Here is a 27,861-nt window from a genome sequence, read left to right as displayed (position 1 = left end):
TCCCAGTGCCTGTGGAGTGCACGCTTGTACAGACATTATGAAAATCAATACAGCGGTTCCTCAGAAAATTGGGAATCCATCTACCTCAAGACCCAGCTATAGCACTCCTGAGCATATAACCAAACAACACTTCATCCTACTCCAATGATACTTGCCCAGTTATGTTCATAGCAGCTTTATTTGTAATAGCCAGAAGCTGGAAACAACCTAGATGTCCCTCAACAGAAGGATGGATAAAGAAAATGTGGTACCTTTACATAAGGAACTATAACTCAGCTGTTAGAAAATGACATTATAAAATCTGTAGACAAATGAATGGAACTAGAGAAAACCATCCTTAGCGAGATAACTCAGATCCAGAAAGACAAACATGGTATGTACACCTGTAAGTGGACATTAACTGTAAAGAAAAGGATAATCATGCTACAATCCAGAGCCAGAAAGGCTAAGCAACAAGGAGGGCTTAGGTGGGGATGAAAGGCTCTCCTGGGAAGAGGAAACAGAACAGATTGCATGGGTGGACTGGGGACTGGGTACAGATGGGAACAAAAGGGATCAGATGGAAGGATGAAAGAAGAGAATACTGGGAGAGATGACTGGAACTGGAGGGTATTTCAGGGGTAAGGTGGAAATCTAGTGCAATGGAAACTCCACGAAATCTATGAGGGTGACCCTAGCAAAGACTCCTAGTAATAGGGGACAAAGTACCTTGAACTGACCATCTTCTCTAACCAACTTAGGCCTCAAGTAGAAGGACTGGAACACCAACCCAGCCAAAAATCAACCTATAGTTGGTCCTGCCTGCAGGATATGCTGGGACCGGAGCCTAGGGTATTTGTCATTAGAGAGACCAGAGAGATTTCATCTAGCAACTGATGGGAGCAGATGGAGAGTCCCAAGCCAAACATAAGTTGAAGCTCAGAGAGAACTGATGAGGAGAGGGAGGAAGGATTCTAGGAGCCAGAGACATCAAGAATACCACAAGAACATGGCTCACAGAATCAACTGACCAGAATTCATGAGGAGGGGGGTGGCGTGTCAAGGAAATCAGAGAGCCTGTCTGGGTCTGACTTAGGCCCTCTGCATAAATGTTATGGTTGTGTTGCTGGGTAATCTTGAGGGACTCCTAACAGTGGGGGTGGGAACTGTCTCTTACTTTTGGCTGCTTTTGGGACCCCTTTCTTCCTACTGGGTTGCCTTGACCAACCTTGATGTGAGGGCATGTGCCTGGTCTTACTGTAGCTTGTTATGCTGAGTTTGGTTGATGTTCCTGGGAGGCCTGCTTCTTTCTGAGGGGAGGTAGAAGAAGGATGGATCTGAGGGAAAGGTGAGATGTGTGTGTGTGCGTGCGTGTGTGTGTGTGTGTGTGCGTGTGTGTGTGTGTGTGTGTGTATGTGTGTATGTCGAGGGGGGAGACAGGAGGTAGGAGGAGGAGGAAGAAGAGGAGGAGGAAGAGAAACTGCAATTGGGATATAATATATGAGAAAAGAATAAATTTTTGAAAAGGGGAAATAGTTTAAAATGATTTAAACCAATAAGTAAAAATAACAAAGGTCCTGTCTTTGTTAAGAACAGAAAAGAATGAATAAAAAAATAGTTTAAATACATCTTGGAACTATAGCAATCACCATTTGGAGCAGCTGAGAATGCTCCTAGACTTACCTGCTGGAGGCAGACAGTCTTTCCAATCAAAATAGCCTGCATATATCCCAGGCTCCAAGGATCCAACAATAGGATCTGCTTTTAGCTCAATGTAATTTTCAAAGAGTCGTTGATCCAGTTCTTTCAGTGATGCCATGCTAACCTACAATACAAGACATATGATTAAAATGTCAAGTTAAGGGTGGAGAAGAAAATAATGCAAGTAAGTATCTATTACATTTTTAAAAGAATTTTTCTACATAATTCAGGTTTCTATCTTATCTATGTCAGTAATAAAGAGAACTATTAGTATGGCTATTTTACATAGTAAGAAATAAGTCCCATCTGTGGACAATAGGTTGTCTTTCAAAATCTTTTAAACTTTCTTTTCTGTAGAAAGACCAAACTGGCAGTATAAATATTCAACAGCCAATGACCAACAATACCAAGGACACCAACTGCAGAGTTCCACATCAGTGATGTCATCCAAAGGCATCCTGTTCTAATAACCTGCCTGTGGCTACTCTGGCTTTTCCCAATCGCTTGTCTGCATGACTGAGTTGTGTCTCAGTGCTGAGCAGTCTGAATTTGTCCTTCAGTCACTCCGTGGAGAAAACAGCTATTGCTCCTTCATGGTTCAAACAATACATCAAGGATGCTACTACAGAGTCCTGGTGTGAGTGCTACAGGCCCAGATCTAGACACAGTTCAGCACAGGCCAACTGCAGCTCCTACTGGCAGTATTGACAAAACAGACAGAGGTCAGTTATCAGCCTTATAGGAGGGGCTTTGGTCTCAGTGGCACTCAAGTGATTAACTGCCATTTGACAACATCAGTGTGCTGGCTCAGGGTATGTGTAGTGGAATATGGTCAATCTTCTTTCACATTGATTAGCTGAGGGGCACAGGCTTTGTGAACACCAGAGCAGAACTTCAAGAAGCGGGCAGGAAAGTGGAAAGCGCATCTAAGGAGTAGGAGTGCTCACCAAGCAGTGGGAGCACCAGCAGGAACGGAATACAGTGAAAACTCTTCAGAAGGAAGTTAGAGTAGATCATAGAACATGATTTTATGATGACAAGGTAATTTCCAAAGAGACTGAACTGAATGGTAGGCTGTCTTTCAAAACACATGGCAGAAATGTCAAGCTGAAGTTAGAAACAGGGAGGGAAAAGAGACTAGCTCTAGGAGGCCTTACAACGCAAACCTATAGAGATTTAAGTGGACATGCATGAACAATGAGCGAAAAGTCAACAAGTAAACAATCTAAAAAAGAAATTTTACTGGATCTGAACCATAGTTTGAGCTGTAGTGGATAGCTGAGCTCCAAGTTAGACTGACGACGCTGAACATATCCAGGTGCATACTATATATAAGAGTTACCAGATTCTAAGTGAATATGGGGGTGGGCTTCACTTTCCCAGAAGAAAGTCATAAACCTACAGAGAATAAAGGCTCAGAATGAGTTCTGAAATGTCACCCTGAAATCTGAGATCACTGCAACAGTATCTACAGGAACCCAAACTCAGGGCCATGGCAATCCCTTACCTAAGTCCAGACAACATACACTTGCTTATGAAAAGATTCAAAGAATGAATCGCCTGCATTTGTGATCAAGGGCACTAACCTAAGTCAAACAAATCAGACTGGGAAGATGAACAGATGAGGAGAATAGTGGAAGAAAATGAAACCCAAGTTCCCTCCCAATCTACTTCATGCCTAGTGCTTACAAAATACACCTAACAGACTAGAACCACCCTAGAAGTATGAAATATAACTTCTAAATAAGCATTCTTTTCAAAAGGTTTTTATGTTTTTTGCCTGTATGTATATATGTGCACCACTTGTACGGAGAGGCCTGTGGAGGCCAGAAGTGGACATCAGATCTTCTGGAACTAGTGGTACACATGGTTGTGAACTGCCTTGTAGGTGCTGGGAACCAAACCAATGCTCTCTGTAATAACAGCAAGTGATCTTAATTGCTCAGCAGCTCCAAAGATTCTTTTAAGTATTCTTAAAATAGGATAGGAGTACGGTTCAGTGGTAGAGCATACAAGAGGACTCGAATGACCCTTAGTAACCCTTGCTGTATCCCACAACAACAATAAAAATTCTTAAACAAAAAGAGGCTGACAACGAAAATACAATGCATCTAAATGTTTTTGGAGATAAGGCAGTGAGTATAGAAATGTTGAGCTTCAGATGTTTAAAAAGAGAAGTTTAAAAGAAGGTTTAGAATTAATGTTTAAACTCCTTTAAGCAGCTAACAAAATAGAAAATTAACATGGAAGGGAACAAATTCGTTTTATTAAAAAAGATGATATTGAAGAAAATCACTAATGCCAAATGAATAAAGTATGTAGGTTCCTTGAAAAATAAAATGTGGGCTGTAGCTCAGTGGTAGGACACTTGCCTACTATGTACAAGGCCCTGGGTTGAATGCCTGGTACTGAAAAAAAAAAACAAAAACTGGGGATGGGAAAGGAGGCACGAAAGGAGGAAAGGGGAGTGTGAAGGAAGGGAGGGGAGGAAAGGGAGGGGAGGAAAGGGAGGGGAGGAAAGGGAGAAAGAAGTTCCTGGCAGCCAATCTAGTGGCGGTGGTGGGGACATCTCTAGGATGTGCCAGAGGATGGGAGAGGCTCCAGAGTCTATGGGGGTGACCTTAGCTGAGACTCCTAGAAGTAGAATATGGAACCTGAAGTGGCCACCTCCTGTAGCCAGGCAGGACTCCCAGTAGAGGGATAAGGACACCAACCCATCCATAGAACTTTTGACCCAAAACTTGTTCTGTCTACAAACAAACAAACAAACAAACAAACAAACAAAAATGCAGTGACAAAGATGGAGCAGAGATTGAGGGAATGGCCAACCAATAACCAGATCAACTTGATACCTATCCCATGGGCAAGCACCTATTCCTGACATTATTAATGATACTCTGTGATGCTTGCAGATAGGAACACAGCATAACTGTCCACTGAGAGGCTCTACCCAGTGGTTGGCCAAAACAGATGCAGAGGCCCACACAGCCAAACAGTGGATGGAGCTCAGGGGTCTTATGGAAGAGTTGGGGGAAGGACTGCAGGCTAAGAAGGGGACAGAAACTCCAAAGGAAGACCAACAGAGTCAACTAATCTACACCCTTGGGGATCTCAAAGACTGAACCACCAACCAAAGAGTATAGACGGGCTGCATCTAGGACCCCACACATATATAGCAGATATGCAGTTTGGTCTTCATATAGGTTCTCCAACAACTGGTGCGGGGGCTGTCCCTAAAGCTGTTGCCTGTTTGTGGATCCCATTCACCTAACTGGGCTGCTGAGCCTGGCCTCAGTTGGAGAGGATACACCAGTTTGAAATTTCAAACACCTGAAATGAAGGAGGATACAGGTCAATGGCACTCCAAGGGTTGGGCGCTGGTCTTCTCTTGCAGTGGGTCTCAGTGAGTTAATAAATTTGGGCTGTGGATATACCTACACCCCAAATGATGCATCTTCTGTGACTGTTTTATAAGCATCTTATATCCTGCTACACTGTCCCTTTAATGGCACAATCACATACCTTCAAAGACTGTGCTTGATTTGACACCTCACACCCATCTGAAGGATATCATAAAGAACCCCACTACCTGCAAACTGGTATCTGAAACTATTTCATGATTAGTTGTTTTTCTTCCTTACAATTCTGCCCTCCCCAAATTAAGATTTTAGAGATGAGAATTTACTGAACTGTAATTCCACTGAGGAGCACATTTCAGTGAGATTATAAACATGAGTGAAGCCATAACAAATGAGAGAGCTAAAGAAGTATCCCTAGTAAGGCCTGAGAATTAATGATGAGGCTCAGTGAACAAAGGCATAAGCTCAAGTGCTGTGGGACTAAGGTGAGGAGGTTTCAAGGTTGATGAGCTAATCAGAATGTCAGCCAGGTGCCATCCAGTGGTGGGAAGGAAACATCCTATAACGGAAAGGCCATGATCCCACTCTGGGGAACAAGGAGAAGTGTCACCTGCAGCTAGATACAGGATGAGACATCTACATCTGCCATGGCTCAGAGGGCAACAAAACTGGCAAGCTGGTTGACAAAAAGGCCATTCAACGGACAGGGCAAGCCACAACAAATGTTCTTTCAACAGAGCACAGGAGGCTGGTGCTGAATGAATGAAAAACTGGATGGATCCAATGAGTTGAAAGACAGCACTCTAAAGTTAGGGAGGTGGATGAAAGTCCTCCACAAACCCCAGCCAGGGGGACTTAGGTTTAGTTCTTCAGGCAAGGAGAGGCGCAGGAATATGGGAAGGAAGAAGAACCATACAGTCAGATTTTTTTTTTTTCTGGAAGCTCACTGGATATTCTATGAAGAATGATTTGAATATTGAAAATAATAATGACAATGACGATGATGACGATGATGATAGATGAAATTATACATCTGCAAAGCAGGTTCTTAAAACACCAGCGGATCAGAAGAGATGAGAAGAAAGGCCAGAATCGGGACAGGAACAGCAGTTCAAAGGAGTAGAACATGGTCCAGAAGGGCTTAAGAAGACAAGTGTGCAACCTAACCTGTGACAGAAATGCAGTCAAGAACAAAATTCCCATTAGCAGCAGAAGAAATGCATCTGTGTGGTATAATGACTCAGTTGGTAGAATGCTTATCTAACATGCATTGGGTCCGGTCCCCAGCACTGCTTAGAACTGGTTATATTCATGTATGCAGTAATCCCAACACTTTGAAGGTGAAGGCAGGAGGATTAGCAAATTCAAGGTCATCCTCAACTATATCTTGGGTTTGAGGACAACTGGAATATAGGACCTTGTTTTCATTTGTCTCAAAAAAAGAAACAACAACCACAAAAACAAATGAAAGAATAAAGGTTAGATAAATGGACTCCTATACAGCCTTATAAAATAAAAGTCAGCCATTTGCAATGATATAAATGAAAAGAGAAGACACTGTATTTAGTGAAATAAGCCAGGAACAGGGAGACAAATACTGTGTGATCTCACCTATAGGTATAATAGGCATCTTTCTAAAGTCAATTTCATAGACACAAAGCAGACAGTAGTCTAGCTACGGAGCAAGGATATGAGAAGGAGAAATTTGATAAAAGACACAAAGTTTCAGACTGGAGGAATTTGTTTCAGGGAACTACTGCATGGAGTATCTAAGAATTATATGCTTTAGCTTTCGAAATTACTCACTTTTAATGTTCTCACCACAAAGTGCAGTTAGTGAACAGATGAAGACACCAATTAACCCAAATGAGTCTTTCGATCACATATACACAGATCACAATGTCACATGTACTCTATAAATATATGTAATTAGCATTTGTCAGTTAAAACAGCTACATAAATCAATAAGGAAAATTCTGTTAGGCTAGCTCAAGGGTGACTGTCTATGACAGGAAAGACATCAAAAGAAACTGGAAGGTGACTTTTGACTTGGGGATGCAGGTCAGATGGTTTGAAATCCCATTGGAAATTTCTAGTGAAGATGTGTGGTAAGAAATTTATAACCCCTGTATGAATGAATTACGATTTGAGAAAAAATAAATTTAAAAAAAGGAAGTTCATAGGCAAGTGAATCAACTATATTATACATCCAAATTTAGAAAAAAGAAAATGTTATATGAAATGCAAACCCAGAAAATTACAAAAGTAATATGTAAAAATAGTTTTGTGAGAGCAGTGTGAAAATAGGTAAATATTGTTGCTATTTAAAATGTTACTGGACACTTTGCTCAATTAAAAGGAAATTTAATATAAAAAATGTAAATATTCAATGGAAAATAACAGAAGTACAGTCATTTTAGAAATTCTATTATAATCACAAGATAAAATTCATTTTAATGATTTTTTTCTTGAAATTCAAGTTAGTAACTCAAATAGTAACTTTTAAAATCAAGCGTCCTAAAATACTACAATAAAAAAAATTAATTTGATATATACCAATGAATGAAAATGGGGAAAATATTGTATTTGTTATACTAGAGTTGTTATTATTTTCTATAATACTGAAAAACTTTTTATGTGTTAAAAATAAAGTCTAGGGATGAGGTGTAAGGTTTATGGATTTGGGCAACCCAGGCATCAGTGGTAGATAAAGCTATAAGGTGGATCTGATCACTAAAGGAAACTATGCCAGGGTGATGAAGCAAAAGTCACATGGTCAGAGTGCACAAGTACTATGGAGATGGTGCTCTTAGGGCTCAGACTCAAAGTTTCTAGCTTGAGACCCTCACACACTACCCTGGAGAATCAGTCATTTCACTCACTTGTTTCAGTCCTGTCACAGCTTTCTAAAGATACAGAAGGCAGTCCAGGCACTCTCACCTCTGAAACCTGTGCCTAAACCTTACATCTTCTTTTCTGAAGTCTGTACCAGAGAACATGCTGTCAATCATAGATTCCTGACTTGACTAGTATATTGTTCTATCCTCCCTCACCCTACTCAAGGTACTGTGGATGGAACCACTAGGTAAGGAAGCCTACTATACTGTTGAGCTACTTTCTCAGCCCCACTGTGTGTCACAGTGTCCACACATTTTTCCTTGCAAATGTTTGTTGTAATCAGTCTTTGGTCTGGTTTGAGGCCTCTGGCTTCTGCTATACTATCAATCCTGGATCATCACCAAGACTCCTTTCTGATATCTTGTTGTTGATCTATGTATCTTTTTGCCTTTCCCATATATAGAAGGAATAAGAGGCAACTAAATAGGATCAAATTTTTAGCTCAGTATTTAGTAGGAGGGAACACATTAACTCAACTTATTTGTCTATAGAACCTTAAGCTCTTAAGATGAACTAATTTACAAGTAATATGTTGCACAAAAATGATTTGAGAAAGAGACCCAAGCACTTGCCCTGGCCCTGCCAGCCCAGGGTAGCCAGAATAAAGACACCCAAGCAAACATCCACCATGGGTGCCACTACAATAAGTATGTGATAGAGAGATGAGAAAGATGGGGTATGCAGTGGAGATAGAAGAGAAAGTGAGGCTGAGGGAGAGGTTCGTACACTGTGGCGAAAGGTGGAATTAGCCAACAGGTGAATATGAAGAACCTGTGCAACCATCTAAAGCTACGCCCCTCACCTGGACAGCATGGGAGAGCTGGCTCTGTAGTTGGGTTTGGGAGAGCTAGCCCTGCCTCTCACTGGCTGTAGCACTCAGGGTTAAGGTTAGCAGGTGGGAGAGCTGGCACTGGGGTTATGAGAACAGGAGAGCTGGCACTGGCCCTCACCAGCTGTAGCACTCAGGAGAGCAGGACCTGTACCTCGCCTAGGCAGGACAGTGGAGCTGGCCCTGGTGACATATGGGAGAGCTGTCCCTGTCTCTTGCTGGCTGTGGGATTGGGTGAGCTAGGCAGGGCAGTACTGAAGAGCTCGCCCTGGTGGTGCGGGTGCAGGAGAGCTGGTGTGCTGACTAAATCAGCTACTACCCAGGCCCAGATCTAGGGCTTTTAGTTAGCCCACCCCAATATCTACCCCATCTATGAACTGCTGGATGTGTGAAGGGGAGGGTCCTACAGGTCCAAAGCTTCAGGATCTCCACGACACAGGACAACAACAGGATATCAGAGAGGAGTCCTGGTGAGGATCCAGGATTGACAGTGTAGCAGAAACCAGTGGCCTCAAAACAGACCAAAGACTGATTACAACAAACATTTGCAAGAAAAAAATGTGTGGACACTGTGACACACTACAGGTTCCATGACAAGATGTGCTGTTGTTGTTGTTGTTGTTGTTTTCGTTTGGTTGGTTTTCTTTGGCAGGAGGAGGGGCTGCAGTGGCGGAGGGCAGATATGAGGGGAGGGGAGATGAGTGGGACTGGGGTGCAGGATGTGAAACTCACAGAGAACTGATCAAACATTAAAGGTACCTTTTTAGCAAAACTTAATTAATGTAGTCTGATGAAGAAATGAGGGAGACAAAACAAGCAGAGCCACAGATAACACAGTAGGAAGAAAACATGGCTGCAGTCATTTCCATCAATAAATTCAAATGGCCTCAAAATCTGAAAAGTATATACTCAGTTAAGCTAAAAGGAATGAACTATATTCCATCTAATACCTATGGTTCAAGCAGTAAGAAATAATTTAAATTGGTTGCTGGATATAAAGGATTTGTCTACATGTGTGATGAAAAGAAACTGTCCCCTCATGCCCCTGAGTGGAATTTCTGGTTAGGAGCTTAAATAAAAGTTCAATAATGCATTTAATACTTGATCAATGTCTGCATCCTCCAGTCAGGAAGAATCTTTAATTATACAAATAGTAAATCAGTTGTATAACTTTGTTTCCTTAAGATTGATTGCATCTAACATACAACAAACAAACAAAAAAATAAACAGTCCCTGGAATTACATCATAGTTGGCACAATAAAATAACATGCTAAGGCTTATCCACCATACAGATCTGATAGTCTCACAAATGCTCCTGAGGAATTTGACCTGTGTCCTACATATCTGGTCTCCATCCTCAGAACAAACCTGTGTCTCCCTTGGTCTTTAAATGCTTCCCAGTTATCTCTTGTACAACACAGGCAATAAAAATGTAAAAGCAGTTATTTTCCAAAAGAAAAGGCATGCAAATTAAAGTATGCAAATGGATAGTTTACAATTAAAAACTACGCTGGGAAATGATGATCAAACACAATGTGATCATGTCCCCCAAAGCAACACGGCTATTTATTATCAGGAGCTTACAAATCTTGGGGTCCCATGAGAAGTCAGTGAGGGGCGCTTATCAGTGTGGGATAGTGATGTGATATGGATCCACTGTGTGTGTATGGGGGGATGATTAGGAACAGGTCTAGGTTTACTATGGGGGGTAACAGGACAGGTCAGAAGTAATCTGTCTTACTAAAAAAATACTTTGTCTAGTACATTAAAAATGATTTTGATTTTTATTTTTCATTTTTTAAAAATATAGTTAGGTCATTCCAATGAATATTTACAAGTGAAGGTGTATGCACAGGAGCAATATACTGTGGGACACACTGTGACATTTTCATCCTTCCATGATGAGATAGTTTTCAATGCTTTGTTTTGTTTGTTTGTGTGTAGCTTTTTATTTGGGAGGTAGAATTGGAAGAGCAGAGGGGAGATATTGCTGGGGTGGGGAGATGAGTGGGACCTGGGGAGCTTGATGTGAAACTCACAAGAATCAATTAAAAGTCAAATGTCTGTACGTGCGTGTATGCGTGCTTGCATGAGTGTGTGTGTGTGTGTGTGTGTGTGTGTGTGTGTGTGTGTAATTAAGTCTTTTATAAATACAACAAGAAACTGGATGAGTAAGTGGAACTTTCTAGGCAGACATCACTTACTGCCTGTGACCCAAAAGTTACAGAGGCCTGTGAGTCGCTCAAGGGGCCTGCTTTAAGGTGGAACCTTAAAGAGCACTTGGATTTTCTTATCTAATGAATCACACTCAGTGTCGCACAAGGTTAAAATGACACACATTAATCAATTAGCTTCATTTCCTTGGGTATGTCAAGAACTATGAATGGCTCTGAGTGACCTATTTTTCCTTCAGAGCAAGAGAGTTGTACTTGACACCATGACTATCAGAGCATCAGCACATGGCCCGCAGTACAGCCAGCAGGCGTGCTGTGTCCAAATCACTTTACTCTAGCCATTGCAGCTGCAAGTGAATAATTTCAAGACACTCAAGAAATAATTTTTTAAAACTCATAATGCTGAGTGGTCAAAAAGCCTACTGCTTACTCTGAGCTGTCCCTGGGTCTTCATATTATTTTTCTCTGTGATTCAGACAAAGATTGGAAAAGAGATCAAAAACCTTCCTTAATATTAGTTTCAGTTTGCTTCTCAATAGTATAAAGTGAACTAACTTGATTTCTGCTTATTACTTCACAAAAACTTAAGAGAAAAGTCAAACATTGCTTCCTTCATATGCAATTCTTAATGACGTCACATATTTTAACGATAAAGTTCTTCGTATGTACATATAGTCACAGTACTATTTTATTGAATAAAAACAAAGCGCCTCTTCCCCCTTGCACAGATCTTGTAATTATGAACATGAAAACTTTCTGGAAATAAACTAGACATTTGACCTCAAAGCCTCAAGTCACAACATTTATCAGCAGGATGATTAATCTTCACGAAAGGCAGGAAAACAAGACAGAGCCACCCACTCTGACATTTTCATTTATTAAAAAAAAATACCCAAGCTAGTTTATGAACTGGAAGCATCATTTTTAAAAAGTAGATCGTCCACTGAGAGTAAACTCTGATGATATGATTAACAGATGACTATCTTTCTTCTTGTGTTCACTGAGGAAAGTGTGCGGCATTACACGGTGGCTCAGTTCTACCTAGAAATCTGATAAACTGGGCTCAGGAACTAGCCAACCTTTAGCAACAAGGCACTTCATTTTTTTTTTCCTGCTTATTTGAAAAAGTATAAACAAGACAGTGAACATTCTAAAGCACAAAGCTGGCTCCTCTGATCTGCATGCACATGCACATTTTTGCCTACATCCAGCAGGTGGAGCGCAAAGCAAGCAAAAGTTCTAGTTAAGTCAAGAAGGAAGGAAGGAAGGGCCAGCAGCTAGAGAACAGGATGTGCTTAGGCAGACTAGCAAAGGCAGGGCTGCAGTCATGAAGAGAAGACAAGAAGAGGCTGGATCAGCAGGAAGTGATCCCTTGCATTTAGGATCAGGGTTGCTCTTAGCAGTGCCCCAAGGCTTAATCCATCAGGAGTCAAATGGGGAATATTCTTAAGGATTTAGGTTCGACTTTTTTCTCCTGATTGTCTTGCCTGACTTTTGAACAGACCTTTTGAACAGGGTTAAGTAAACCAGTTCAATCATGAGAAAGCTTTGCTCCTGAGAAAAGCAGTGTTACATTTATATTTATTTATTTATTTATTTATTTATTTATTTATTTATTTTTTTCGAGACAGGGTTTCTCTGTATAGCCTGGGCTGTTCTGGAACTCACTCTGTAGACCAGGCTGGTCTCGAACTCAGAAATCCACCTGCCTCTGCCTCCCAAGTGCTGGGATTAAAGGTGTGCGCCACCACCTCCGCTCAGTGTTACATTTAAAGTGAGGAAGGAAATCATTCTCAGATAGGAAGGGTGAAAAGAGTGGGTGTGGGGCCTGGGGAACTGGAGCACAGGGAGCCAAGAGGTGCTGAGACAATAATGAGGCAAAGCTCTAGACTTGTGCATACCGACTACAAAGCACTTACCTGTGTTATTTTTTCTATTCCCTGGAAGTTGTGCTTTTCAAAATGTTCTGCTATGTTTAGAAAGGTGTGACGTTCTAAATAGCAGCAATTGCTCAGGACTATCAAAAGCCTCTGCTCCTATAATTCAAACAGACCATAAGAAATTTAGACAGTCCTGGTGAACTTACGAGATAACCTAATCTTGCATTAAGTATAGTGATGGGCTTCTGCCCTTTAACATCAATATCCAATGCCTTGATTTTCTTGGCTGTTTATTTCCTAAAATTAACACACAGAGAAGCATAATATAATTCCACTAATTGTTATTACATTTACACTGAAGATTTAAACAGGGATTTGGGGTAGAAGCTCAACAGTGAATTTTTCTCTGGAATGTTCTAGGCTCTGGGTTCTATATCCAATATCCTCCAAAGAAAAGAATCAAATGGTTCATTTAACATTTTATTTACACAAAGGCCACACAAGTTACTATTATGAAAAACTACATAAAGTATAGAAACTATTAGAAAATGGTTTATGAATCTTCCACAACTTCAGAGAACATGTTAATGCCATACTATCTATCTCAAGGGCTCCTTGTTCCTTCCTTGGCCCAGTAGCCTGAGGTCAAGTCCCATCCCATGTCCATCCCAGCCACCCCACAAGACAGGGGGAGGGGAAGAATGCCTCCTGCTGTTACAGTCTTCAAGGCTCTGTCTACCTAAACAATTCCTCACAAAATTATTAGACTGTAATTGCAGTCTAATGAATATAGTGGCTTTTTACAGTTCAGAAGAACTCTATCTGTAAATAAAATTCTAGGAATGGCCCCTGCTCTGCTGCCTCTGCGGCTCACTTCAGGGCAGCCTGGGCCTGTGCTCCTATAGGTGGGAGGCATTCTCTGGAAGGGTGACTCATCCAGGGCCTTCAGTGGAGATCCCTGACTAAAACAAAGGCAAAACCACTTTCCAGGAACAGTTCTCACCCACACTTGGTTACTCTTTCTGTGCAGAATCAGAGTAACTTACAGCTAAGTAAGTACTCCAGGGGAGAAAATGCAGAAAAACAGAGGTACCTGCTCTTTGAGGAGTCTCTAAAGTCACCAACCAAGCAAATCTATCTTCTGGTAATTATACATCTTCTCGCTTCTTCATTACAATTTCCTATCATTATTTCCAGCACAATGCAATCTTTTTACTGTCAGTTTTGGTCATCAATAGACATACATAAAAGCCTAGAGTACCATTAAATAGCCCAGAAAAACAAAAGGCTGCTGCTGGTAGCCCTGAAATAACTTTTAGATAGGAAATGGAATATAAAAAATGCCAGAGGAAGTCATACTCTATATGACATTATTTTTCCAAAGTGAATACATGGCAGAATGACAGAGAAAATAGAGAAAATAAGCTAGTTGGGCATGGTGAGGCCATCTTCCCTTCTGCTACCTTCTGTTGTATCATAACAACCTTCTACATGAAGTGAATGACTTTACAGCGGCCACTCCAAAATGCTGAACCCCTCAAATGTCTCAAGTGGCTTCGAGCCCATCTTTTTATTATTATTATTATCTTTATTATTATTTATTTTTTTAAATCAAATCATAATTTTTACTTATTTACACAGGGGTTATAAACACAAAAGGGCAGGACATGGGGAAGGGGATGACACCAGAGCATGGGTGTTCAGGGGGAGTACAGATATCTTTCAGAACAGGGTATCGGCTGGGTGAAGGTTCAGGGGACAGGTCACTATGACTCTGCCTATGATTCACTTGTCCTTATCTAAGTTGGTATTATCTGCCAAGGCTACCTATTTACAAGGTCTATGACTACTCAGGCTGGTAAATTGTCACAAAAGCTGCCTGTTTACAATAGCTTATAGCCATCTGTTTCAATGTTTTTCCACAGAGACCCAAGACTTGGTGTTAGCATACATGTATGACAGGTCTATTGCTGATTTTAGGCCTATGGCTGATTTTAGGCCTTCAGTGTATAAGCAGGGCTGCCCCTGTCATCTCCTCCTTTCTCTAAGTATAGAAGTCGAGCCCATCTTTTACCAGTTTTTCATTTAGGATTAAAACTTCCATTCTAGTTGACTGAGTGGCAAGCCAGTCCTGCCCTGTTCTCAAGCTGTCTTGACTTGGTTTTCCCATTACAGCATTTATGGAACCTCTTTGTACTTCAGAAATCTAAAGACTAACTCTCAACAAGTACATTTTGTTTGTATATGTTATATGAAACACCACATGAAATAAAAGTGTAACAACAGAGTAACAACAATCTAATTCTTAAGCTTAGAAGTTTGTTTGTACCTAGTATAGAGATGTACATTTGACCATAATAGTCCCTGTATATGAAGGAATGATCCTTACGTAGTACTTCTCTGGACTCCTAGTCACTACCAGTAATGAACACTCTTACCCTCAATGCCCCTGAGGCTGTGAATAGAAGTCTTCTGACTCAAAATCTATATCTTTTTCTTGCCAAATCAGTGAGGAATGCTATTCAATGTTATCCATTTCCTTCTGGATAGTATAACTCTGAGAAGATATGGGTCCTTTCAGAAGACCAGTCAGATCTGATGAGATCCCTCCACTAGAACATAGGCAGAGATTTTGGAAACCAATGAACATATCTTGGGAAGTGAGTGAACAGGTAAGATGCTGTGAGGAGCAAGAGTGAAAAGCCTGCTGGTGCACCTCTGCAGCACCATGGCAATGGGTCAAATGTAACCACCTTGCTCTCCTCTCTAACCCTAGAGAAAGATGGGAGGCTTGGAGTAGCACTCCAAGTCAGGGTGCACATAAATCAGCTGGGACGTGGCTGATGGGTTTCACAGTGTTTGCTGGGAGTTGGGAAGGGAACAAAGATCAGAAAGGTCACTGTGCATCACTAAGGCTCCTTCTGAGAGACCAAGAAAATAAAACAGTTAGGACAGGTGGTATGGTCTGAGTTTCAAGGCTCCTCCCTTCAGCTCCACCTCTCCTCTTCCACTGTCTTCCCAGATTCACATGGAACAGCTGGTTTCAATCCACTTCATGGCTTCCCTTAGCTCTTGCCACTTGCTCTTTCTGCTTGTTTTGTTTTTGATTAATACAAGCTAGAGTTATCTGGGAAGAGGAAACTCAACTGAGAAAATGCCTCTATCAGACTGCTTATAGGGATTTGGTTTTGCCTTTGTCACATAACTTATGTTCAAATAAAAGAGGGGCTCTGTGGGAAAAAAAGCAGAGAAAAGTAAGTTTGTCAGGCTGAAGAGGCAAATGACAGGAAGGAAATGCCATGCCTTCTGCTTCCTCCCCAAGGTCTATCCAGGCAAATCTGTAGCACTAGGAAACAACCAAGGTACCTTTTAACACTCAAGATGCTGGTGGTGTATTGGGTCTGTTTATGTAACTCCAGCTGAAGGTTTTTTCAGTGTTAAATACACAGAAATCTTTCTACATCCTAATGTAATCCGAGAGTATACCACAGTGAACACAGTGGGCATCTTAACATGGGATGATGCTTCTGGCTCAAATGACTTAGGCTGATTACCACAGCCACTCCCTTTAACATGATGCACTTTATACTCCGTGCTTGCCATTTTACTTACTGAAGTCAAACTGAAGTCTTCATGGATGCTTCCAAACAAATCAGGAGAAGAAACATCAACAGAAAGACTAAATGCAGAGGAGGCAAGAGAACAGTCACAATTAAAACAGACTCAAAACTACAATGACTCCAAATGTTTTAATGAAAATGGCTGTACAACTTTCTGTAGATTTTCTTTGTATTTAATTATTAATATCATAAGGAAGCACTAAGGACTACCTTTTATTCTGAACCATATAGAACTTGTTTGGGGGCATTCTCAATATTCAACTGACTGCATTACGTTTAAAAATAAATTATTAAATGCCAAAATATCAAATAATACTCATATAATTAAAATGTTTTTGCCTATCAGAATTTCCAGGGGAAGATTTGAAACCCACTTTCAGACTTATCTACTTATAGGTGAACTAAGAAATTAGTTGATAACTCAAAAGCAATCAAAAACTTAACAAGATCTAAGGGAAGAGCAGACTAACTAACCCATTAATTAATTTACAGATTTAACAGAATCATAAGTAACACTTTAACATAGTTTTTTGTAAACTTGACTGACTTGAATTTGTATGTAAGTCTAACATGATGAAATAGCAAATAATACATTAAAATAGAAATAAATAGAAATAAAATAAAGATAACAACCTGGAAAGAGTTGAAATATAAACAAATGGTAATTAAAATAGCACTAACTGATATAAAGTATATTTGAATAAACACAGCAGAAGATAAAGTTCAGAAATGTTGCAATACACCTTAGAATCCATCAATGTAATAGATATTTTAACAAAGTAACAGGAAAAGATTGATTTAACCAATGAGATCAAGGCTGTGAACAGTAACACAGTATTCTGTTGGGATAATGAGTCTCATATGAAAAGACAAGTCAAAGAAGACCTGGAAAAGGGGAACAAGATCAGGTAAGTGAGGGCCACAGGAGAGAAGCCACCTGGGCCAAGAGAATAAATGGAGATAAGCAACACTGGGAGGGGGTGGGGTCTCTAGAAAGTACCAGACACCCAGGAAGTGAGAGACTCTAAGGACTCACTGGGGGTGACCTTAGCCAAAATGTCCAATACTGGAAAGAAGGAACTCAAGGAATCCTTCTTTAGCAGATAGACAGGACCTCAAGTGGAAGGACAGGGTTATTAACCCACAGACAAAATTTCTGACCCAGAACTATTCCTGTCTAAAAGAACTGCAGGGACAAAAATGGAGAAGAGACTGAAGGAAAGGTGGTCCAATGACTGTCCCAACTTGGGATGCATCTCATGGGAGGGCACCAAGACCTGGCAGTATTACTGATGCTATGATGTGCTTACAGACAGGAGCCTGACATGGCAGTCCTCTGAGAATCTTACCAGCGGCTGACTGAGACAGAAGCAGATATTTATACCCAACCAATGGTCTGAAGTCAGGAACCCCTATGGTTAAAATAGGGGAAGGATTGAAGAAGCTGAATAGGAGGGCAACCCCACAGGAAGACCAGCAATATCAACAAACCTGGACCCTTGGGAGCTCCCAGAGACTGAGCTGCCAATCAGGAGCATATATGGGCTAGGTCAAGGCCCCTGGCACAAATATAGCAAAGGTCTGCCTGGTCAGGCCTCAGTGGGAGAAGATGTGCTTAAACCTCCAGAGACTTGAGGCCCCAGGGAAGGGGAAGGCCAGGGGTTGGGGGGAAGGTACTCTCTCAGAGGCAAGGGGGAGGGGGAATGGGATGAGGAACTGTGGGAGGGAGGACTGAGTGGGGGTGACTGGAAAGTAAATAAATGAAATAATAATAATAAAAAAAGAAAAAAGATCTATAAACATTAAAAATGTGGATTTGGGAAGGTAAGTGTGTGTTCAGTGCTTGTAGCCAATTATGAGGGGCAGAGTCAAATCTCTAGCTCCACGACTCGGTACGAATCACGTAAATACCAGGTAGGTGTGATAGCTCACCTGGAGTCCTTTAAGTACATGGCTGGTGGAAATGAGCTGGCTCAACAAGCTGAGTCAGTGAGCTCTGGGTACAAGTGAAAGACCCTGCCTCAACATGGCAGAGGCGTAGCAGAGAAGAACATCCATCATCTACTGCTGTCCCCAAAGTGCCTACAGGCTCACACACACACACACACACACACACACACACACACACACACACACACAAATGCATGCAAGCACACTGGGCATGAGTACATATATACAAATTAAAAAAACGTATATGGTCACTGGAGGTGATAGACCATGTGTCCACCAGACAACAGCATGTCAGAAAAAGAGCACAACACTATGTGTTGTTGCTCATGCAACAGTGTTGGGAGAGAACTACAAGTGTCTATCAAGAGTCAAGAGGACTCAGAAGGCTGGGGACCACAGAGAGAGGGGGAAGCCAAGCATATAATAAGTTCACACCAACCTAGGCTTCCTGTGAGACCCTACCTCAGTATGGAATGCATGCTTACATTTTATTACTCTTAAATGCATCAATAAGATTAATTCCATTTTTACTTACTGAGTAGTATCTATGTCTGCATCAGGCTTGGTGCTCAGTTGTTCCAGGCAGTATATAAAAACCTGGATTAAAAACAGCAAGTTTCAGTGATATAAATTTTCAGATATCAATCTATTTGAATATTAAAACAATTTTATATAAATTAAAGCAGAACTGTCTGGGGGAGAGGTGTGTCTAATAAGAATGTGTGTACATGTGCACGTGTGCAGGTGAGTATACATGCTACGTAGTAGAAATATATATCCCATCAACATCTAACTTCCGAAGTTACAAAATATTAATAGCACCTTGCCTGAATCATTACTATGTTCATGAGTATATTTTCGGAGAAAGACAGTTTTTCTTTTATTTACTCACACAAATGCTCAACTTCACTTATGTACCTACAAAGCACTGGTTCCAGTCAAACTACTTTACAACTCTAGATGAATTATAAGCAACAGATTTTTCATTTAATTTACTCTGCAATCAGAAGGAACTGAGTGCACAGTACCATGAGGAAATAGACAAGAGAACACAGGAGAAATGACACACACAGTTACTGCTAAAACAACAACAGAACTAACCCTATATTAAGCTTAACCTGTAGCCCATCTTACTCTAAACTCCTACGTATAGGAGAAGACTGTGAAAAAACCCGTATTTAGTAGTGATGTAAACATTAACAAGGTGAGTGACAAATCAATGCACGGCTTTGGAGCCTACATCACTGTTTGCACTTACCTGCATGATACTGATGCATAATTGGCAAACTTCCTCCTGCGTTTTAGGCTGTTGAAAGACCTATGAAGAAGGATTCAGATTAAAAAAAAGTTTTGATTTTGCTGAGAAGACAAAACATTTTACTTGACAAGTTAAATATAAAAGCTAAAACACGGAAAACCACACTGGCATCATTACTCTGAAGGGCTAGCCTTAGGTGGCTATCTACCTATGGTGGTTCTGATCCCCAGCTGGCTGACAATATCCAAGTCAGTAATTCAATCAGTCCACAAGGACCCTGATCTGCTTATAGCTGCTGGACTCACATTTTAACTGCCTAGCCTGCCCTGGAACCTGAACTCAAAATGTCTATGTAGGTAACTAAAAGAATGCAGTTAGTAAGAGAACACCAGTGACTCTATTGCTATTCCCAGGCTGGGATTTCTTAAGATCTCATAAAGCAGGTGGAAGGGAATAGAAACTCACGCTGGCTTCTCCAGGTTTGCAATCGACAACACCCTTCAATGACTGCAGGGAGTGAACAATGCTCTGTTCAAACTGACATGGCTGAAAAAAAAAAGAACAGTATCTTCAAACACAGACAGCACTGGCTAAATAGATGTCTTTATGGAGCTGAATATGCCAACAGGACAAGTCCCCAGATGGACAGAAATGAACAAAGACACAATCTGACCCGAAGTCTATGTTCACTAACAAGGAACAAATATAAGGTGTTCGTTCACACTTGAGGACTACATTGCATGTTATTAGTCATGAGCTCACTTTTCTAGGCAGGTCACCCTTTGTACTGTTATAACAACCATCTATAGGAAGTAAACGATCCTTAAAGTCAATTAAGTCATGGTACTCGTTTTCTACATATACTAAATCAAAAAAAAAAAAAAACACCTCACAAATACATCTAAACAAAGACACCCCAAGGCACGTCTCTAGTGAAAGTCCCTGAGAACAGGAGAAGAGATATGAGCGTAGCACAGGTGGGGGCAGGAAACCACAGGAACCTAGGGCCACAAGGAAGGACTGTGAACTGTCAGCATGGTTTCCATGAAGGGAGAAGCAGTCTCCAGGGGTCAGGGGCAGAGAGGGGGTTGGTAACCGTTGAGGACATATATTTACAGAATAATTTATTCTGTCCCCTTCAGAGGCTCAGAGTAGACACGCACAGCGGGTTGAAGTGTGCAGAGCTGCAATGCAGACTTTTGCTCCAAGTCTCGACCCTCCTTTCCTCTTGAGAAAGTTCTGAGATGAACAGCAACAAGGGCCATCCGCATCAAGCTCACCAGGACAGCTCCTTCTTCACCCACATTTGACTAGAGGATGTCTGTCGTGGCTGACCCAAGATGCATCACTTCAGTTGTGTGTTCACATGACCCACTGGGTTTAGTTCTTTTTAACTCTGTGCATTTTATAAACAAACTACGACCATGCTTCTCTAATATTCAGACTAGTCATTTTCCAGGGTTCCTCTACAATAACCAGGCTATCCAGCAGAACTCTGCTCTATGGAGCAGGCCATAGGAGGCTGTGCATGCTGATTTGTTGAACAGGAAGGAGTTCAAGCAAATCTCTTCTTTGTGCTAGAGGACTGAGTGTGCATCAGTTTTTAATGAAATGAGAACTTTAACTTTCTCAAACTGAACATATCGCTTTTTTTTCCTTTGCACAAAACTAATCTGGGACAGATACAGACACAGCCATTAAGCTGATGCTTAGCCTCCTACACCTATTTCATCAGTGGTTAATATCCAGTCATCCTCTTTTAGCATACTCTTTATGCCTGCTATGATTAATAAATAGTTGCCTGGACGAGATTTTGAGATATAGCAAGAAATAATTCAAACAATTAGCAAGGTGGCCTCAGTTACAACAAGCATTAATATAACAAGTAAAATCCTTTGTCCAAAACCTTGCAGTGAACAGTGTGCTATAGCACACAGAATCACATTTACTTCAAAGCCCACACTATGAAGGCGCATCCTGCTCCTTCTATATTAAGGGGGACTACGGCCAAACAGATCCCTGACTAGGACAGGTTCTGACTCTCAGTGGAATGCAGTACACTAGCCCCTGTGTCAGCACCAGTCAGCAGAGTGGTGTGTGCTAGGAGAATAAGCCACACAGGAAATGTGAGACATTCCAGGAACCATGTTTGACAGCTCAAGAAGAACATTTAATACAACTTATTTAACACAGCATCTCTTTGTTGGCTACCTTTAACAGTCCCCTTGACACAGTAGAGAGCCATCTGAGAGGAGAGTCTCAGATCAACAGCTGCCTAGATTGGACCAGCCTGTGGATGTCTGCACAAGAGTTGTCTTGTTAACTGATACAGGAGGGCACCACCTGCTGTGGGCAGCACCATCCTAGACAAGCTGTTCTGAGCTACACAAGAAAGCTAATGGGAAAAAGTCTACTTCCAGTCATCACGAACCTTTTCCATGGTTCCTACTTTACTTCCTACTGGCTGTAAAGTGAGTTCCTTGACTGAAGGCAATATTGTGTGGAACAGCTTGAGTCCTTTCCCTGACTTCCCTCAATGATGGCCTGTGGCCTGGACCGGTAAGCAAAAAAAATCCCTTTCTTTCCCTAAGCTACTTTTGGTCAGAGTATTTTAACACAGCAACAAAAATGAAACTAGAATATTTAAATGACTTTAACATATAATTAATATAAAAATATTTTATAGTCTTCTATATATCTCAAAGAGTGACAAGCTAAATATTATACATACCTCTATATAGGATAACTGATTTATTAAAAATAATGAACTTTCCCAGCTCATCTCTTGCATGACACTAGAAGTAGGCATGTCTTTTCTAAGTGTAAAGTACACTTGAATCCATTTACTTGACCTAGAGCAAAGCCTTGGCCTTCAGAGGACAACCAGCTACAGCTTCCAAAGTAAGTCTACCCGAAACCTACGCAGGGATGCCGGGAAAAGAAGATGCTGTGGTCTCTTGCCCCTGGCTTACCAATGGCTTACAACTTATAGGGCAAAGCCACTTTACTCTTGGCAGAAACTGGAAGTTCCACCAACTACAATTTATTGCCTCTTCCTTGCAAAGAAGGACATAAAAGAAACTGGCAGTAGTCATATACGCTGCCAAACAGCTTTTTCCTGGGGCACAGGGACACCTTCTGGCCAGCAGCCTCTTAAGATAGTGGCTATGGCAGCTCAGAGATTGCTTTATTTTCTTCCTGACAGGAGTAAGTCCAATGGATCCACCAGGAGAGCCACAGAGATCTGAGCAAAGTCACAAAGGCAGTGACCCTGCTGGCTGCATGACAAGCTATCTGGCCAGTGTGAAGGGAAAAGACAACCTGTGTTCTATGTCCTCTATGTTTCAGTAGTGACTCAGTCCCCATGGGACTGTTAGGAGCACCCCTCAAATAGGCAAGAAAACATGAAAAATTGTAAGATGCATTTTCAAAGGTACTTGAAATTCTAAACCCACTCGGAAAGAGGATGTTTCTAGATTAAACATATCAGCTTGTGCTTCTTGTCTTGGTTGGTTTTAGCTTTGGGGACAGAAATATCATTTTTTTGTCTTGACTTTCTGAAGACTTGAAGTTCCGAGGTGGTGTGGAAACAAGCACAATCTAATTAAAAAGTACTGCAAACTGAAGTAGTGCTACAGGCCACCTGACTGTAAACTAAGCCAGAGCTTTCACTCCTTTAGATGCCTGTGATCAGCAGTACGTAAAACTGACGCCGGGAAAGGATATTTTACAATTACTTTATAATTTCTATAAACTAGAATATAATGTAAAACAAATATGATTCTTATTAACATAAAAACATTTGTTCTATATAATAAACACTAATGACTAATAAAAAAAAATTCCAACTTACTAGGGAAGTCAATCCTTCATTGTCAACAATCCAATCTTCCTTCTCAGCTAGTCTCTTTATTTCTACATGGAAAACAAGGACACAAATACTTTCTATTATACTCATCTCATTGAACTTTGACAGAGACAAAATCATCCATGGGTTTGCAGCTTTTAATGATTTTACATATGTTTGTGAAAACAGAGATAAAACTCAGTATTGGTAGATTTGGGGATTTAGTTATGCTTTTTTCACATTTTCTAACAAAATGTTCATGCAATACATTACTAGGAGAAAAGCCACCTCACAACTGTAATTACTTATGCAGTGTTCTTCGCAATAGTGCTAGACATTTGTGCAAAATGAACCCTCAAGGATTTCTGCTCTGAGCTTGGTGTAGCTTAGAGTCTGTGTTGAGTCCTCCCTCTCATTCCGGGATGGTGGCTGTCTCTCACTTGAGTGCCAGCTGCCTAAACTTTCAGCAGGGTAGGCTTGCTTAGGTGCAGGAGGGAGGAATGTTTAGCTTCTTGCCTGCATTCTATTCGTTCTCTTTTGATACATGTTTTAACTTCCAATTCTACAGTGCAAGGCCCTCCCGACTTAGAATCCTGGTGGCAGATGATACCAGCCTACGCTGTTTATAACAATGTTCTTGTTTTGTTCTGTTTTTTAAACACTTAATACTTTAAAGGTCACTTATAAAAAATAACTTTTGGAGGATGTGGTGGTTTGAAAGAAAATGGCCCCCATAGGCTCGTAGGGAGGGGCACTATTAGAAGGTGTGGCCTTGTTGGAGTAGGTGTGGTTCTGCTGGAGGAAGTGGGCTACTGGGTACCTGCTTTGAGGTCTCATAAGCTCAGGTTAAGCCTAGCAGCTCAGTTCACCTCCTGCTGCCTACAGATCAAGATGTAGAACTCTCTGCTTCTTTTCTAGCACCATGTCTACCTGCAGGCTGCCATGCTTCCCACCATGATGATAATGGACTAAACCTCTGAAACTGTAAGCCAGCACCAATTAAATGTTTTCTTTTAAAAGAGGTGATGTGGTCACAGTGTTTCTTCATAGCAATAACACTGTAACTACGACAGTGGCTCTATACAGAAAATTCTAGAAATATAAAGAAAAGCATGTATAATTTCTAATATCCACAGAAACACTGCTAATGATAATGATGCTGATTTCATGTCAATTTTAAAATTAAGTTAGAAAATAGCCACATGTTTTTAAACTGGAACCATATTTTACATAAACTTTTATACCCAGCATTTTATATTTAAAATTTATTATAAAAGTATTCTTATACTCTTAGTTTCAAGTACATCTACCTTGATGTCTGCAATGTCTTAACTCTTAATTAAATTAATTTGAAAAGTTACTTTTATAAAAAAGAAAAAAAATTCTATTATACAGGTAGAAATGAATAAGTAGGTACAAATTTCTCTAACACTAGTTTTCTCTTATTTTCAAGGCTTTGGAAGCTGGAAGGAAGCCAGCTCAGGTAACTTTGTCTAATAAAACTAAGATACCTTCAGCTGTATGCTGCAACGTCACCATTATGCAACGTATACGGAGATCCAAAATTAGGTCCTGGATAATCTGTAACGTGTCATTGGGAATCTCCAGGGCGGTCAGTGATTCATATGTCAGCCTGGCAAACAAATAAAACACAGATGAGCAAATGGGGATCTGCGCAGTCTGCCTGCCGGGCTATCCTGTGCTTATGCCTCTTGGAGCTTATGAGCGACAGCATTAGGTTGAAACAGGAGAGCCCAGCAGGGACAGTACAGAGTCTCTGCAACAGATGAGTGCATGTACAGTATAACACTCTCATCCAGCACATACACTAGAAATACTTAAGAACTGCTTGGTTAGATTATAAGTGAGAAATAGAAGAATCAGGACAGAGAGAGAGAAAATAAATTCCTCACTGACTTATTGAGTGGCATATCTTACTCTGGGGTGTTGACTGTTTTAAAAATCACTAAAGCAAACAAATGTATGTAAACCCACTGAGCCTTTCCAATGAGCATGGCTCCCAAGTGTCCACACTTGCCTTATGGTCTGGATGACATGAGCGAGCCACTGCCCTGAGAGCTCTGCCTGCACCTCCCAGCCGCCATACTGCCTCCCGTCCCCTTCTCGGAGGCTGAGTGGGAGCAGGGCGCCCCGGATCAGCTTCACCAGGGAGTGCATTACTTCTTGAATCATTTTCTAGAAAATGAAAAGCAAAACTGCAATATGATCATCACCCTGGTGCAGTTTGTCGTAAATGATAAGAAAATATCTTGACTATAAAGTCTTCAATAATGCCGGGAGTGAAATGCTCTGAGAAGTTGACATTCTCACCCCTTACTTACCTTGAAATCATTTTGTCTCTGCCTCACATTCTTTGATCTTTCCATCTGGCCTGACTTCTCAGCAGTCTAAGAAATTGAAAAATAAAACTTAACCTGATTAAATGAAATGCTAAGACATAACCAGAAAACAAAAAACAAAAAAACAAAAAAACCTTCTCTTATTCCAAAAGAAGCTAGCCTTCAAAAAGAAGTTAGCTTTCATCTTTCTAAGCTCTGGTACAAATCTATGTACACACCCAAGAATCAAGTTGAGACTACAAATTCTGTAGGTGAATCAGGTGTGCCATTTCCCATCAACACTCCACCAACTGAGCCACACAGTGCATCGTGCCCAGGATAGCAGTTTTCCCATCACATCTCAACTGTCTGGCACAGGAACAAAGGGAGAGTGAATTCTGAGCTAATAGAGGAAGCCCCACAACATCTGTGCCAAAGGAAATTGGTAAATATTTGTCACAAACACAAGCACTACATCTGTCCTTTTATTTTTATTTATAAATTATTGTCTTCTTCGCAGTGTATCTTAGGAGTGAATACATTCTATTATTGTAGAGTTATTTATTCCTGTTTACTCATAAAGCCTATGTGTTCTTTACTTAGTGTAGTGTATGGGAGACTGTTTTCACAGTTAAGAGAAATCTATTCAACTGAACTTCTGCTACTTTCTCATTAGCAAATGTTCTGACAACCAATACTACCATATAAAAATGCCCGAAAAGGACAAGCTTATGACCTTTTCAGATAAAGAAGCAGAACGAAATTAAGCACTGTAGAACAAACTCTAATACTTCCTTCATTAACATAATATAAAATGTATCTGTTAAGTTTAAAAATCCCAGGTACTGTTAACTAAGTTTACAGACATGTCAAAAGACCTTTCAAGTTAAGAGGAGACGCATCACAAATAATTCCAATATTCCCTTGAGGTCAATGTGAGAATATAAGTTATGCTTTCTATATGTGCATATATTGGAACTGGTTTATCCAATGGACATCACTGGCATGAACGAGTACAAGAAGGGTTAGGCTGCTGTGCTGATTAAGAACCAGTATCAAACACATACATAGCACATACCCTTTAACTTATAAGTCTTAAAATTTCATATTAAGTTGTCATGTATATAGCACACACCCTTTAACTTACATGATCTAAAATTTCATATTAAGCCGTGAAGCTTTTATCATTCTTCTTTGTAAAAATATACTTCTGCTTTGAAACTTAAAAATTGTAAATTAAAAATTTACATCATAATCATTGAAAAAGCTAACTCCTGAGTTCACTACCTTATGCCAGTCCAAATTCTTTGCACAAGATGGGTCATCTCTTTTGCTTTTAGCACACATGAGAAATATTTTATATACTATTAAATAAAATACCAAAGTGTATTAAGTGTAGTAAGCAGGGAAATGTCAGAATTAGCCTGAATGTTGCAAGGATACAAGCCATGTGCCCAGGGGAGATACTGCCACAGCCTTGCCTTGATCTCTCCCTATGATGAACCAGCAAGACTTGCACACAACCTCTGGATACAAACTACACCTACTACCTTCTCCCACCTTGACTCTGACAACATGACAACCACTCCTATTCTTCCTGCACACACAGATCTATGGTTTCTTCCCATGATTCTCTCCAAAAGGCAGCTGACCCACTGTGCCTCCAGCCTCACCCCAACCTACTGACACCCCAGCCTGCTAGGACCCATGCCCTGCATGCCAGGGTTTTCCTAGGAACCTCCCCTTGGTGACATGTGTGTTGTGTGAACTCCTTTGTCTACTTCTTGAATGCTAAGGCTAAGGTGAGGATTATGCTCTGAGTCCCTCTTCCACCCATCCCATTACTGACCACTTTTGTTAGAAGCCTAGCTTTGTTCCTTTTATACACATTCACAGAATTAGGATGAGTTTTTAAGAATTAACTTTGATTTGACCTCTTCAAGAGGGAAAGATAGTGAAGTTTATCTCAGTCATTGTTTTATTTATATTTATATTTATATTTATATTTATATTTATATTTATATTT

The 27,861-nt window shown here is 40.7% G+C and overlaps 1 protein-coding gene across 3 annotated transcripts in view; it reads right to left on the bottom strand.

The window, feature by feature from the left end:
• Exoc2 (exocyst complex component 2) overlaps nt 1-27,861 on the bottom strand; it is a 164,251-nt gene that overhangs the window by 38,986 nt on the left and 97,404 nt on the right. For all 3 annotated transcript variants that reach the window (XM_028775674.1, XM_028775675.1, XM_028775676.1), the window contains exons 14-23: nt 25,839-25,904; nt 25,535-25,692; nt 25,008-25,129; nt 23,503-23,564; nt 20,115-20,195; nt 19,650-19,709; nt 18,927-18,988; nt 16,434-16,500; nt 12,861-12,977; nt 1,663-1,804 (exon numbers count right to left, since the gene is read on the bottom strand). In XM_028775674.1, the coding sequence (XP_028631507.1) occupies nt 1,663-1,804; nt 12,861-12,977; nt 16,434-16,500; nt 18,927-18,988; nt 19,650-19,709; nt 20,115-20,195; nt 23,503-23,564; nt 25,008-25,129; nt 25,535-25,692; nt 25,839-25,904 (937 nt within the window). The remainder of the gene's footprint in view (nt 1-1,662; nt 1,805-12,860; nt 12,978-16,433; nt 16,501-18,926; nt 18,989-19,649; nt 19,710-20,114; nt 20,196-23,502; nt 23,565-25,007; nt 25,130-25,534; nt 25,693-25,838; nt 25,905-27,861) is intronic.

The sequence above is a fragment of the Grammomys surdaster genome, unplaced genomic scaffold (genome assembly GCF_004785775.1).
Source record: "Grammomys surdaster isolate TR1022 unplaced genomic scaffold, NIH_TR_1.0 258, whole genome shotgun sequence".
Taxonomy (NCBI): Eukaryota; Metazoa; Chordata; class Mammalia; order Rodentia; family Muridae; genus Grammomys; species Grammomys surdaster.
This window is presented reverse-complemented; position numbering and strand designations above follow the sequence as displayed.